The following is a 16,402-nucleotide window of genomic DNA, read 5'->3' on the forward strand; positions in this document are numbered from 1 at the left end:
GCGTCTCATTGTTTCAGGTTGATGTGAATTGTTTTAAAGATAGCAAACAAAAATGCAATGCTATGTCAACAGGTCTGCATCTTTATTCAAAAACAGCTGTATAAAGGTTTTGAGTTGAAGGCCCTTCTTGACTTCCAAGACTATTCATTTCTGTTCGGCTTCATGGCAACCGAGTAGCAGGTACGAAGACTGAGTTACCTGAGATATATTTGAAGGCTTAAGTCTTTACAATTCATCTCAAACTGTAATTAAATACACAGTATTTGTCCAGAAATGCACATTTGAAAGTCAGGAGAAAAAAACAAGGCAAATTTTCAATGCCACATTGGATTTGCTTCAAAGAGCACATTTGTATGAATGACCAAAATTACCTAAAAAACAGAGAGGGCCGTTCCACCTTTAGTCAACATCAGTAATTCAGCGAAGGACACGTAAAGGACACTTAATGCCTTTTTATAAATGATGCAAAAATAATTTGATTATAAGATCATTGTTATAGAAATGATGACTATCATCATACGACTGACGGAATGATGTTGAGAAGTTGTGGAGTGTCCCTTTAAATATCCTGCTGTATAAACAAACAATATGTAAAAACGAGTGACACGCAAAATCACATCCGGTAAAAAATTTAAACAAAATCTTTATATAGCAAACATAGATACTGATGTATAGCTTTTCACTATTGTATGCATACAACGAAAGTACCTTCTGACGAAATACCAAATGCGCTTCATTTTAACACATGACTAGATTTCGATTTTTGGGTGATGTCCATCCCTGAAGTTGTACAAATAAAACTAAAGACCAAGTATCGTACGGTCGTGTTCACAAAGATGTCATAATAATTTAATAGACACAAATTTTCATACGAAAAAACAGACACGTACTGTTTTCCCCATATCCATGCTGTAGGTCGATTATGTGAAATGTTTCTCTTTGATAGACGTTTAATTTGAGGACATCATTTGAGAAAAACTGAGAAGAGCTCTCCCGTCTAGTTTGAATACCTCCCGGGACATTTTAAGGTGTTAAACCCCGACACCTATTTACTGGTCCACGAAACATAAGTATTAAGTACATATACACATAAACGGTTTTGGTCATATATTATAGGCAGCATTACATGTAGGAGGAGGCCGACTGTTAAAACATTAGTTTACTCTGGTTAAGTAAGTAGCTGTCTGATCTCGCGGTGGACGAAACACAAGAAGTCCATGTAAGATGCCCCTCCGTGAAGACCCTTGTCCTCCACCAGGTACTGGCGGAACATCATGTCTCCTCTGTCTTTCTGTTTCACTATCAGCAGCTGCACAAAGAGAAATGCATCCGTTACATGCGCAATAGTAAAATAAATACCAGACGCGCATTATAAGATCCTATTGGTGCGTCCAGAAACATCACACAGAGGATTTAAACCATGTACAAATACATAGCAGACCCGTTTTAACAACAACAGAGGAGATAGATAAGTACGCATAAACGGTACCTTCATGGATTTGGCCCTCTGCTGTGAAATGCTGGAGATGATGGAATGAAGTTTCCTGGAATGAGGATTATCCAGCGCAGGTAATGAGGTCTGCTGTAAGACAATCACACATCAGGAGTTATCACCACAGCTCTCGTGTTCATTCCCATTACGACAACAACTGGAGAAACGGAGGCTCGCTTGATTAAAGCAACGTGAGGAATGAGATCAATAGTGCGAGGGGAAAAGAGTTGTTGTTTACTGCCAAACCTGAATTACAGTCATGCAAAAAGAATGACTGCATGCTATGGCAATATGGTGATCTCCAAAAGTCAATTTTACAGTTTCTTTTTTAACGCAATGCTTTATTATTGGATATAAAACGACAAAGAGTTAATATGGTCAACGCATCAGTCTTTCATTCAAATTACATTGAGTCAATTGTCAGATGCTTTTAAAGCAAAGTACCCAACCGTGGAAAACAATAAAGAAATCCTGAGAAAAAGTGGTGAAGAATCTTAAAGGGACAGTTCATCCAAAAATGTTAATGCTGTCATCATTTACTCACCCTCAAATTGTTCTATGTACACTTCTTTGTTCTGAACAAAGAGAAATATATTTGTAACCAAACAGTTCTTGGCCACCAAACAACAAAAGAAGTCAAAAGTGCCTCAGAACGGTTTGCTTTCCTACATTACGGATACAGATACAAATCTCTTTTCCTTGTGTTCAACAGAACAAAGAAATTCATCAAACTATTTTTTCGCTAGTCGATCTGTTTGGTTACAAGCGTTCTTCCAAATATCTTTCATATATACTGTTCATCAGCACCAAGGAATGTATGCAGATATGGAACAACTCGAGGGCGAGCAAATGATGACCGAAATTCCTTTTTTGGGTGAACTGTCCCTTTAAGGCCATTAGCCGTACGCTGACGTACAGTAAATCCATAAAAGTGATATTTAATAAAAGCCTCATACTCCTTCGGTTGTCAGATGGCCCAGAGATGGCACATTGAAGAGATTTTGGATCAGGTCGGGTGGGCACGCCTGTCCCAGCCAGAGGAACATAAAGAGGCCGTTCTCCAGCAGGAAGACGCCCGTCTCACTGAGTCGCTCCTCAGAACAGCGCACCGCGGTGGGTATAGTCTCGCTGTTCACATCCATATTGTGCTGAAAGAGCCAGAGATGATGTGTAAACTGCAGCGTTCAGTGTTTGACAGATGTATTTGTTTTATGCGAGTTACTCACCAGTGGGATGAGCCTTGGGTACAGCAGGATCTGCGTCTCCTCCACTCCCATAGCCATAACCATGAGTCTGTAAAAGGCCCTGTCGTCTGTGGAGAGCTCAGTACTGCCTATCAGAGATGGAGTCTTCAACAGACTGTTCATGTAGACGGGGAAAACCTTCATCGCATCTGGCAGGATTAGCTACAGGGGGAAAATGAATGACATTTCACAAATGCACAACAAGAACAATGGCAATGGGCCCTATAATACACTCGGCGCAATGCGGCGGCATGCGCAACGCAAGTGTTTTTTGCTAATATCAACTCGACGCAGTAATTTTTTCCCGGCCTGCGTCACATTGTTTAAATAGCAAATGCATTTGGATGCATTTGTGCGTCCATGGGCATGCTGGCCTGAAAACACGTTCAGGCGCATTATTGGCGCGTTGCTATTTTGATGCATCTGAACTAGACTGCACCATTGACTGACTGAAACCTGGTGTCAAGTCAACGACGGCGCAATATATGTTATGACCTCAGTTTCCTCTCTGGAGAAGTGGCTCTGTAAACAGAGAGCCTGCCAGGGAGCAAGCGCCACTGGCTCTATAAGGGAATGGGAGATGAGTCTCTGATTGGTTTACAGCATGTTTTGCCCAAAACACACCCATGACTTATTAAGAGAAGAGGGACAAGCCTTTTAGACCATGTGCGTCGACCAGTCTTTCTGTCGTTAAATTGCAAAAGTGGATTCGGACACGTCTAAAGTGCACTTGCGCCGTGGTCTTTAGACCATGCGCTTGGATCGGTAAAACAGGGCCCGATATCTTAACAAATGTCAATTCAATCTCAACATCTTTTATTTGATGTCAGCATGGATGATGGTGAGGTTTGTGTGTTACCTGGCTGGCAGCCGAGGGACTGGCACAGTTCTTTCTGTAGCAGGCCAGCATGTGAGCGGTCTGGTTGACCAGGATTTCCCTCACCGTCTTCAGTGGCTGGCTGAGCATGGCCTGATAGGCTGGAGGAGAAAATCAACCAACATGATCATCTCAAAGATGCATATATAAAAGGAAAAAATGATAGTATTGCATAGTTTTTGCACCTGATTTTATATATCAAAGGTGCAAGCCGGATCTTTGTTCCCTACGTCACCATCTTTATTTTACATAGTTATCTTTATGTGAGTTCAAGGAAAATTGGCATTTCCCTTGAAATCTGGAATAGTTCACCTTTAAAATAATTAAAATCCTGTAATAACTTGTCATTTCCAACCTGTATGGCTTTCTTTCTTCTACAGAACACAAAAGAAGATATTTTGATGGATGTTGGTAACCGTTGGTCCCCAATGACTTGATTTAGTTGTGTGTCCATACAAATAGAGGAAAACTCTATTGTTTTTTGGCCACCGCCATTTTTCAAAATATCTTCTTTTGTGTTTTGCAATAAAAATTATGTCTACACAGGTTTAAAGAAGGAGAACTATTCTTTTAAATCATTACATCCAAATAAATCATTACTATAAAATGACTTTCTCAATGTTTGTAGTTTATTTAGAACCCCAAAAAGATATGGATTGCACCTTTAACTATGCAAATAGGGTGACGTCATAGTCATAACAAATAATAAATACTGAATATCGATTTCCATTTAAATAAGGAGGTGTTTTTATAGCACTGCCAATGAGAAGCGCCAGCTGACAGAAATAAATGACATTATACCATCACATACTTTGGTTCGTACTTCATCTGTTCAATCTGTGTCATTTTCAGAACCTCTGATGTGCCTTAAAGTAGCTTTACATAACGGATTTGCAAAAATGAGGTATTCGGTATAATGACCGTCCGCGGTAGTTACATCTGGGAAAGTTCTTTAACTTTTACATTCTCATGAACATTGTTGTTTCAATTTGGTATTATGGTTCTTATTTTAAAGATCAAAAGTCAGAAGGCAGTTACCTGACTTGGCAAAGAAATTGATGAGGGCGTCCGTCTCGCAGCTCTTGTAAAGTTCAGACAGCTGTGAGGTGCAGTTCAGACTGAGGTTGTGGATCCGCAGGCGTCTCTGTCCGCTCACTGTGGTGTACAGCAGTGCACACTGGGAAACGTCGGGTAAAAGACACATGGAGTTGTAAACACACACATTCGAGTCGAGGTAACCGGTCTTCTAATTCTTAGATCTCTTTAATCTTGTTAGCATATACGTAAACAAACCTGTATAACAGCCCCGGACTCCTCGCTGAGCGAGTCGTCGTGCTTAAACTCGACAGTCACGGCGTTGTCACAATCCACCGCGGCCATTTCCACATCAGTGGTGTTGTTCATGTAGACCGTGCCAAAGAAATCTGTGGCCCTGAAGCCTTAAATGAGAAGGGCAGACGCATGTGTTTTCCGGCACAGTTTAGTTTGAGTTTAGGTGCTTTTAACTAACCCCTTGACCCCATCGAGGTCCCGAAAGAGGTCCATAAACGTATATAAAATATGTACCTATATATTTATATGCCTAATATATGTTAATCGTTTGTTAAATTTATATTCAATATATTTGATGGTTATGCGATATACATTATTAAATGCGATTTTAATGTAGCTTAACAGATCAGATGTTGTATATGAATGCCAATAAGTGGATGTGAAAAAAAGAGTTACAGAGGAAATGCAGGTTGGTAAAGGAAAATTACCTGTGCCAGTCCGGACACGCATGATGGCATCAAATCCAATGGACTTCTCCACGTCTCTCCTGAGATCATTAAGAAAATGCCGACCATCAACGTCCACCTGATAAAGAAAAACAATGCTTGACCACAAGGGGGCAGTAATTCATTGCGCTACAGTCTTATAAAACCGACTTGCTTATATTTAAATAGAAATCCAGATTGTTTGCGCTTGTGTACCTGGAAGTTGTTGTACTTGTAGACCGAGCCCCCGGTATGTGAGGGCACATCACCCATGGTGGCCATATCCACATACTGATTGGGAAACAGGAAGAGGTCGACACAACAACCCTGCGCTACGCAATCTTTAACCAGCTGTTCATACACACCCCGCTGAGACTGGAACAGAGTCTGACAACAAACCATAAAGATTATGATTTATTACAGCTATTTATTATTGACTTTTTATGATAGCATGTATTGGTGCATGTTCATTTATAAAGTCAAATTTGTACGTGTTGAAAATTTTGTTATTTGTTCACAAAACGAAATACATTTACTAATTGAAACTTATTTTAATATGCTGTACCAGTATCACCAAAACAATGAGTCCAGTGTTTCTCAAGCTTTTTCTGCCGTTCCCCACTTTGGAGGTAGGGAAGGGTTACAAGCCGGGCCTGTCACCAATCGGCCCAACAAAATGGTATTACATTTTAGGTTCACTGTCTGTCTTGGTTTTGTCTGCTGGTGCCGAATCTCCTCTTTTCTTTTCATTCCATATCACAAACTCATCCACACATCCACTTTTATATCCGCTACCTACCGCCTACCGTGTCTCCATGTTAACGTTTTTGAGACGTTGTTTTGAGTGTATGGTCATTAAATAAAGCAATTCATAGAGATGGACACAAAAGTGATGACGTTTCTTTCTGTTTGTTGTCTCTATTCCCCACCAGTGCGGCCCGCCCCACACTTTGAGAAATGCTGGTTTAGTTTTATCGTGTAAACTAATGCATGGAGCTGAGATCTTAGAGGAAAGTATAAATCAGCACCTTCTCTTTTTCTGTGCCAACTAGTTTTCTGTCATCTCTGTTCTTGAGTTTTCCCGGAGCCTCCGCTGTTGGGATGGAGGAGTGGAAGATGAAGAGTTTCCCACTGCATTCAGCAGCCTGACCAGAAAAACCCACAAATAACATGAGGGGATTCGAATCCAAAAAATATATGCTGAAATATACACTTGTCCTAATATTTGGAGTTTGCTGCTACAAACATTAAGACTTCAAGGGATAGTTCACCCAAAACATAAATGGTTTCATTATTTTTTCATTTACTCCATGATTATTTATTTGTTGTTTATTGTTGTATGTTGGTAGAGACATTTCTCAAGATATCTTCTTTTGTGCTCCTCAGACAAAAGTCATTCAGGTTTTGACTGACATGAGGCTGAATAAATGATGACAGGATTTTTATTTTGAATACAACACAGACCTAATACGTTCATTCAGATCTGGAACGCCATGAGATTGCATTAGTTAATGTTAACAAAGATGTTTTGAGTGAACTGTCCCTTTAAGGTCGGGGCTAAATGGCTGATTAAATAGTCATTTGGTCATTAAAAATGCGAAAAGATGCGAGACGGTATGAAATAACCTCGTGTTTATTAAACAAAGCCTGCTGGTGACACGCAGTATCGAAATGCACTTTTTTCAACGATGGACAAACAGCAAATAAAGTGGAAAAGTGATTGAGCAGATGGACTGACGCAAATGCCACGCAGATGAAGACATTGTTTAGTAAATAAATCAGCCTTTGAGATTTTTTTATTTACCTTCAGTGCCTCGACACCAGCTTGCATGACGGGTGCAAAAACAGTCTCGCTCTCATTGGTCTCAGCGAACATGTCAGGGATTTGATCCAGAAGACTGTTGGAAACAATAAAGGACTTCATTTGATACAGTGTCAACAACCTTAATAAAAAGTCAATATAAATAATTGAATATAAAACTAAGTCAGGATTGAAGTATTGAAGCTATAAAATAACCCTACTTGTTGATAACAGCCCGGGACTCCTGGAAGTTGACGAGGAATCCGTCTAGCAGGGGTACAAACATCTCGGCCACATCAGAGACCACCATCATCTGTGGTTGTGCCAGAGCGCTCTTCACGTTGTAGAAGTGTAGAATCTTGTTATATGTGACGAAGCCCACTTTGATGGCCGAGCTTTGTTCTCCCTCTTCTCTTTAGGAAACACAGAAGAAACGTTTGAATTGCGTTATAAAATTGTCAAAAGCAACCTAACCAAAACAATATGAAACCTATTTTGTGTGTGTGCATTTCTTGAACACAAAGGATATTATTTTTAATAAAAGATTATTTTATGCAGTGATATACATTTATACTGTCAAATCTAAAGCAGATTATAGTTCAAAGGTTTATAACATGAAATTCATTAAAACTATAGAATAACTTCAATGTAACTAAGAATGATGTTGTGAATAAATGGCTTTTTTCTATTTTATTCAAAGTCATCCATTTCAACAAATGTATTTGCACAAAACTATATATTGGATATTATTAAAACTACAGATTTCCACAATGTACCATTCAGATCAAAAGGTTTGAAAGATTAAGAGAAGAACATTACTCATTTGTGAGCTGCTTTGAATAAAAGCGGCTGCTTAAAAAAGGTCCATTTCACTCGAGTGACCCGAAACTTTTGTCACTTTTTGACACTCATTTATCTCTTTGACTTACAAATGAAATGCACACATTTCCCCGACATGCAGAGAACAGAACTAGTGCAGTGGTTTTCAAACTGGGGTCCGGAGACCCCCAGAAAATTGCAAGGGTCCACAGTAAAAAAACAAAGCAAAAGTTGTAAAAGTCTGCTAAACATTATTTTTCATTTCTAAGTGGAGTTTCTCACTACAGTTCCTTCTTTTGCGGTCAACGTAGAAGTTGCTATACAGTGCAAATACATTTGAATAAAAAATATTATCTTCATGGTTATACACATCCAACAAAGTGTAGCCAACTATTAAATTGCGTAAATAATATGTTGTCTTTACATAGTGTTTATGTATATATGACATTTACAAAACAGTTATAGATAGATCCCTCACAATAGGTCCTTGGCATTATTAAATGTGAAAACCCACGTACTAGTGCACCATGTACAGTAGTAGCCAACAGCTGGCCAATAAATAAAAGCATTCCAAATGGACACCTGTATCTGACGTTTGTAGCTTTCCATCGCTACATTCACAAGACTGTAAAACACGTTGATGGCGTGAATCATTCTCAGTACATTTATGCCAACCTTGTCTTTAAACGATGCCAAACCGCTTCTCTACTCACAAGAACAATCCCAATCAGGCTCTAACAAGTCTGCGCCAATGTGGTTTTCATTAACTGCGAGTGATCTCGCAAGCAAAGCCAGGAACGCAGGAGAGAAATCAGATATAATACCGCGGGCTTATTTGGAGCTGTTTGGAGAGTGATGTCAGCTCCCAAACAAATAAGGACATACCCTTAGGAGCTAATGGAGGGCGCTTAGGAAGGTAGAAAAAAATATACAGTACACGTTCCCCAGAGGTGAATCAAATGCTCACCTTTCAGCTGGCAGTCATCCACACCAACAGAATAATGGGAGCCATGTGCACACAGAAATATCTAAATTCTTGCGTGTGTTTCAGGACTAGAGCCGGTGAACTCTTTCACTCTCGGCGCTCACAAAACTCCTTCTGACTTCCTCCAGGCAGGCATTTTCTAACGATGAGATATTGGAATTCTTTTGTTTCTCCATATTTTATTCTCTTGTGCTCCTGTTACCATATTTGGCAGGGAAATGTGGATCATTTCAGTCGGATTCTTTTACATTCCAGGCCGATAGTAGCCGAGATGAACAGGTGTTGAACCTGAACGAAGGGGCTTCAACTTGACTCTACAGACCCTCGAGCCAAACACCTGGAGCGGGGTGTCAGCGTATGAAGTTGGGGGTCAAAACCATCATACAGTCCTATAAATATGCTTTTAGTCAAAACTATCAGTCTTTAAGTCTGAAGTTACGTCTTAAAGGCCCAGTGTATACCATTTAGCGGTGATTTCGCGAATTTGCAAGCAACAACACACTCAACACCCTGATGGATGACACAGAACTAAGATGTCGTCACGTTTTCGCATTATTGATGTAGGAGATAACGTATTTAGGAAACATGCTCTGTAGAGCAGTTTGTCCGTTTAGGGCTACTGTAGAAACAACATGGCGAATTCCATGGAAGGGGACCCGCGGTGTGTGTTGATAGATATCGCTCATTCTAAGGTAATAAAAACATAAAGCTTCATCGTGTAAGGTCTTTATACACCTCTGAAGACATAGTTAGGTATATGATATTGCATTTCTGTCAATGGATCCTCCAAAACATTACACACAGCACCTTTAACTTACTTGGGAAGTCGGTCAAGCACTGTCTTCAACTCTTGGCATATTAGTCGGACAAGTCCACTCTTGATGTTGGTGTAGGAGACGTCGATCATGAAGATGTAGGCAGGAGGGTTTGAAGGCTTATTGTTCTTAAAGACAGAAAAGACCATCAAAGAATTATATGTAAACTTTAAAATAGTGAGCAACGGAGAATCACACTTTGTAGTATTAGACTTAAAGACGAAACCAAAGGAAGTCAACTGCGGATTTGTCACATTCGTCTGGCCTGCATGAGAAAGAGTACAGTCATTTTCCGTCTATAAAAAAATGCTGAGGTTAACACATTTAAATACCCATTCTCAAAACAACACGGACAGAAGGATGAATGTTAAGAATGTTTTACAGTAAAGATCACTTCTGATAGTTGTAATAAACAACTAATAATAAACAGCTGAGAGAAATAAGAGCTCAGATCGGGGATTACGGTATCAGAGACGCACATGCAGATGTCAGCCAAAAATGTGCAGAGAATCTCTCTAGTCTGATAAATTGATTTGAGATTACAGATATTAACACGTTGAGCTGTACTTTTCAATTCTGTGTAAAATGTGACAATTCCAACAGTTTCAGTAAATAAGTAGAAGCTTTGAAGACAATGTGATTGTCAATAGTTTTTTTTCTTTAAAGGTCTTTACTACCGTGTGTTATTCCTAAGGTTAATTGTCTATTCCTGAATAAATAAAATGCGATGTGACTGCCAAGAACGAACATTACTCTAGTACATTCCTTAAGGAAACGCTTAGATTAAAATAAAGACATCTGATATTAATAGTAAACATTGCTGGTTTAATATAATCAGACTGTGGACATTGTATATCATAATTAAAATGTCTGAAATAATTCGTTTTGAATATGTGTGTAAAAATATACGAAGAGTTCTTTTGCCAAAACAAATAACTCCCATTTTAAACTATTTAAAAAAATCATGTATTTTATGGTGTTTACATGTTTTTTATCTGCTTTATTGTGTTAGTTTTTTGTTGTTATTCCTTAAAACAACACAACCCAACTGCAGTTTGACTGATATCACTTGGAATACACAATAACTGTTATATATATATAGTTATCTGTTTGAATTGATATATATATATATATATATATATATATATATATATATATATATATACCTGTATACCCATATCCACAAAACTTTACGTCTAGATCTGAAATGTATTTTTAGTTACCCTGCAGTAATCCAGTGTGGCAATGAACTCATAAGAGCCCAAAGACAGTTCTGGTCTCTCATACAGATCCATTCTTCTCCCCATATGGTCCAGATGTTGAAAATACTGCACTGGAACTGATGATGATAAAAACACATGTTTAGTTTCTATTGCTCTGTCAAATAGTTATCACATGCGTGTATCGTAATGCAGGTTTTGGTCATATTTGAAATATTCATATATTTTTACAGATTCTTCTTTCCTCATATTCACATTAATTCTTTTAACAGTTATGCAGATGCTTTTATCCAAAGAAAGTGTATGTTTGTTCCCTGGGATTCAAACCCATGAGCTTTACTGTTTGTTGGTACATATGTACTGAGATGTAATTTTGTTAATGTGTGTGTTGCAATATGAAGTTCCCAGCAATATCGAATGAGGCTAAAGTACCAACCTTCATTGACACAGCTGCAGAAGGCACACTGGTACCGTCGTCCTCCATCAATAAACTGCATGTAAGGGCACATATAGGCCTTACAGCGATTGCAGCGGATAGGTCCGGCCTCACCGTGATTTACAATGTACAGAGGAGTCTATAGAGTACAAGCAGATAAAACGTGAGAATGGAAAAAATATTTGAGACGAGGACACAGCCTGAATATACAGAAAGTATTTTTGTGTCTATGATTTTGGCTTATAGATTCTGTAATATCAAGTCATGCACTTTAAAGAATAAAACTCAAGATTGTTCTCCTTCAATTGAAAGTGCAAAACATTTATTTCTATGACATCTTCCTTGAAGACAGAACTAATTGGTCTCTTACCAGAATACTAACACTAACATTTCCTAAAAAGGTCCTGAACCATAAAGATGTGTGTAATGAAAGATTCCAGAGTTAAACACGTCTTGAAGGCATCAAAGCCACCGTTACACTAACAAACAAAAACTGAGACGACAAAAAGGGCTCATGAATTCAACTTTGAACATTTTCCAGTAAAACTAATGGACAACAGTTCTCCCAAATCTGATTTTTTTCATGATTGACTCAGATGTACGGTATACGACTTACTCTCTTCAGTTATACACACCCAAATGTTTATAAAAATATCCTACACTTCAGAATACATTTATTAACCCACCGGAGTCAAACTTTGTGTTCAGCTCAAGAAGAGAAAAGCTATATACATCTGGGATTGCATGAGGTGAGTAAATGAAAACGTACATTTTTGGGTGACCTATTCTTTAAAAGGGACACTACTGACGGCGTCAATAAATGTCACATACCTCATTTTTGGGCAAAGTGGCGAACGGTTTGATAACTGCAGCCAGAGGCACTTTGCACTGCTTTGCCAGATCAGCCGTGCATGGGAAGGAATATGTGGTGCATCGCATGAACCTTGGGCTGGCATTTCCTAAACGAAGCAGACAGTTTCCTCTATCGAACCAAATCTCATAATAACAAGTGTTAGATGCAAAGACAGTTTTTGTGTTACCTTGATCCTGTACGGTAAAATTTGTGGTGACCAGTGGCGGGACCTGACCTCTGATGTTTGTAGCATACACCTGCCCTCCTCTTCTAGCCTGGTCGTCTTCACTCACTTGTGTCTGCAAAAAGTAAATGCACTTTATATCGTGTATAAATAACAATGCTTACTTTGCAATACAACTTTTTTCTGCTCTTACCGTGCTTGGAATAGAGTCAGGGTCTAGCTTCTTTTGAGGCGGGCCAGCCATTTGGGCTGGACCTCCAGCGAAGCCTCCTGCGAAAGCACCTGTTTGTGGGCCTGCCATTTGCGGTCCTGCCATTTGTCCACCAAATGGTCCTGCGTGCATACAGTCTATTTGAGTTTGACAACTAAAGACTCAATTGAAGGTGAATTGTGTCATTTTCGCATCCAACGGAATCGCAAAAGCCTTAATTTTACCTGGTTGCTGTGGATAGCTTTGGGGTCCGAGTACTTGGTGGTGGACGCTTGGTCCAGGTGGGCCTGCCATTCCCATTGCTGTAGGTGATCCCATTGAGTGTTGCCCTAGTGGAGACAGTGGAGCATGTCCCATTGCTGCTGGTGGAGGTGTTTGAAATGCTTGGGGTGCCGCTGCACTGGAGGGGGACTGGGGGGCGTGCATGGGCCTAGGGCCTGAAGAGCATGGGTCACCAAATGCTTCAGCAGAAGCTAGAAGCAATCATTTTTTAAATTAAATTGTGAAATGGCATCTTACCATATCCCGCAATGTTCATGGCACTCATTTGATTGTTCAACTGCTGAGCTGGAGGAGGAGCTTGAGTCACAGCACTCATTTGATTGGTCATATGTTGAGTTGGGGGTGGTGCTTGTGCCATGCTTTGATACGCAGTTTGAGGAGGCTGCCCGTAAGGAGACATGGATGGAGCGGAGGCCACAGGAGGATGTGGAAAACTGACGGGGGAAAGATGTTTTTAAAATATAAGCAGCTATGCATTATGTAAGAAAATGTCATAATGCTTCTTAAAGTAGAACTAAGGTTTACCTGTGGGCACCATTCTGCTGAATGTGAGCTCCGTACTGGCTGGATGTTGGTGGTGGGGGCATTCCAGAAGGAGGAGAAGCAGGTGGTTTCAGCACACCTAAAAAAACAACATTTATTTACAAAGAATGAAAATTGAACAGTGGCAAGTAAAACTACAAAATAAATAAAAGCGGGATCTTTTTCTCAGAAGAAAATCTGATCCTACTGCTAATCCTACTAAGTTAGAGAGAGCAAAAGTTTCTATTAACTCTTAATTTTCTCATTTCTGTCTGGAGGAAACAACTAAGAAATTGAAGATATGAAGATTTTTAATTTGCAAATGTAATTTTTTATTTCCTCTCTATTCATTAAATCTGGGTCTGAGTTTTAAATAGAAAAATGAAACTGATAAGAATATAAATATGAATACCCTGGCTTCTCAAGGGTACTTCTATAACATATAGACAAGATGCTACTTTTTTTCTTATTATAACATAACAGAAGTATGTTACCTGCAGGAGGGGCAGGATAAGCTTGTGGTGGAGATCCATAGACCCCATAATGGGACTGAGGTGGGGGGTTTCCAAAACCAGTAGTGTATCCTCCCATTCCAGCCTGGGCCTGGGAGTATGGAGGGGTAGCAACATAACCCTGCTGACTCATCATGCCGTTATTCTTTCATTCCAATCAGGAACAAAAACGATGACCTGGAACTGGTGAAATGACTGGTGTAACAACCAACCAAAAATGAAAAATGAATACACGTTAAGCTTTCATACATGCTTGATAAAAAAAGAAAGAGGCTTTTAGTTTTAAAACCATACAATAGTAACCTGATAATATAGCTATTTTCAAAGGACCTGTTGCATTTACCCCAGGAGTAACAAATACACTTGCACGAGAGAATAAAAGCCAGAGAACGAATGTAAAATGCTTGGGGTAATGAAAAGGTTTCTTTAAAGTTTACCTGATATCATTCGCTCAACCCTACACACGTGTGATCAGGAACTTTGACACTAAACGTTTAGAGTTTAGAGATAAGAGACGTTTGATAACACAATCTGCCAAGAATAAAAGTTAGAAAAAAACTAATCGGTCTAATAAAAATAAAAAGAAGAAATTCAATCAAAACCTTTAGGCCTCTTTGTCGGCAAATGTTCTTGGTCATTGAAACAATATAATACGTACTCATCAATTTTATGGTATTTATTATACCTAAATAATTATGTTTCAACACACATTATTTCTCTTCCGTAACTTCAGGCCTCATCCCAAATTCCATATGTTACACAAAGATTTCTAGACAAGACACTAAGCAATATTATTGATAAACGTCTTTTAGTTGCCTTTCAACTAAAATATATGCATTATTTTGTCTGATAACGCAGTCACTGGACTGGTCCTCATCTATAATGGTTATGAAAAGTTGCCTGTAAAGTTGAGGCATCATGGGTTTATTCTCTAGTAATGACCTTTGATATAATGCATTGCGATGTGCCAATATGTTTAAACAACGTTTAGAACCATTAAAACAGAGATGCTTCAGTGATACAGTATCTTTGTTCAGTGTGGATGTACACTGTACAGTAAAGACAGCATCAGGCAGCCACTGCCCTGAACTGCCACGTCAAATAACGGTATGACGGAGACCTTTAATGTCTGAACACACAACAGCTGACTTTACGGAATAAAGTCCATTCAGAAACACCCCACCGCATGCAATACACAAGATCGGTACAAAGATACGTGACGCGCGTGTGGTGTCAATCGGTTGATACAAAGTAACATTTTCTGCAACAGACGGAAACTGTCACATTATGCGAACTTTCCATTTCTCAACAAAGATCTCATAAAAACGCATCCAGAGTAAAGTCGCCATTAGGTGATATAGTTCTGCAAACCTGTCGTTTGTTTTCTTATCAATACATGACAATAATAGTAAAGGCTTACCTTAAAGAAATAATGATGATCCGTACGTCCCTTCCACTGCTGATGTTGAATTGCGTGCCGAGAGTGCCACGTCAAACTCCAGCACAGCCGCGGTGTCTGTGTGCATGCCCGCGTCACAAAGCAGCTGCCTCTGCGCATGCGCGCGGCGCTGGGCCTCGGCTAGGATACGGCTACCTCCGCTGTGCATGCGCACTTCACAACCGCATCATTTTTGTGCTGCTGGCGACAGTAAATTACAATTTTTGTATTGTATTGTGTGCGTTAGCTTATGTAACTTATTGTAATGTTATGGCGAGACTGTCCTTCATAAAATCACAGCCGTAGCTGTGTCCCTTCTGCAACTCTCACGGTCGCTTCAAGTAAAGTCTCCCCACTCGGCGGACACATTTGGCCCGCCTCCGGCCAGCTATTTCAGCTAAACGAGAGCAAATCGTATCTCTAAAGTATATGATTAAGATCACAATAAACATGTTTCCATATAACAATTGAATCCGGCGTCAAGTGTACCACACATTCAGCTTATTGATGTAAGATTGTATTAAAAACACGGTTTGAAGGCTGCTTAAGCAGATGCGCAGGCGCAGAAGCTGGCAAGCGCTTCGCGTCACTCGGTGCACAGCCCCTCCCCTAAAGAACCGTTAGTCTTAATGATTGGCTCTTTGTACTTGAAGGCGGGACTTCCTAGGCTAAAGCGTCTGTACTGAGGTCTTCTCTGGTAGTAAAACAACTGCACTGTCTTGTGACAATCTTAAGTCTTTACAGGAACACGTCAGCAAGGATGCAGATGTGCGCAGCAAACGCCATTCCGTTCATTCTGGCCATTACAAGAACAGCATCTTTAAGTTCACTTGCACTATTCTGAATAAGAGCTCCTCAATTTAAAAAGAGAAAATGACATCATTCATGATTAGTCTAATAGCACAATACAATTCAACAGATGACCGCCTGACTTATATTTGGGACATACAACAT

General features: G+C 39.6%; 1 protein-coding gene across 2 annotated transcripts; it reads right to left on the minus strand.

The window, feature by feature from the left end:
* Nucleotides 1-60: 60 nt before the first annotated feature.
* On the minus strand, nt 61-15,824 carry sec24d (SEC24 homolog D, COPII coat complex component). 2 transcript variants are annotated; one of them, XM_079455422.1, is made up of 23 exons: nt 15,431-15,824; nt 13,993-14,205; nt 13,502-13,598; nt 13,214-13,410; nt 12,919-13,131; nt 12,677-12,816; nt 12,487-12,598; nt 12,278-12,405; nt 11,447-11,585; nt 11,014-11,129; nt 9,794-9,918; nt 7,393-7,584; nt 7,175-7,268; nt 6,399-6,515; nt 5,587-5,757; nt 5,374-5,470; nt 4,907-5,052; nt 4,652-4,790; nt 3,596-3,714; nt 2,719-2,898; nt 2,449-2,640; nt 1,490-1,582; nt 61-1,309 (listed from the first exon to the last, which is right to left on the minus strand). In XM_079455422.1, the coding sequence occupies exons 2-23, from the start codon at nt 14,144-14,146 to the stop codon at nt 1,169-1,171; spliced, it is 3,102 nt and encodes a 1,033-aa protein (XP_079311548.1). In that variant the 5' UTR covers nt 14,147-14,205; nt 15,431-15,824; the 3' UTR covers nt 61-1,168. The 2 variants fall into 2 exon arrangements, with proteins under 2 accessions (XP_079311548.1, XP_079311549.1); XM_079455423.1 differs by having other exon boundaries at nt 13,993-14,193; nt 15,431-15,617.
* Nucleotides 15,825-16,402: the final 578 nt, after the last annotated feature.

The sequence above is a fragment of the Barbatula barbatula genome (genome assembly GCF_947034865.1).
Source record: "Barbatula barbatula genome assembly, chromosome: 1".
Classification (NCBI taxonomy): Eukaryota; Metazoa; Chordata; class Actinopteri; order Cypriniformes; family Nemacheilidae; genus Barbatula; species Barbatula barbatula.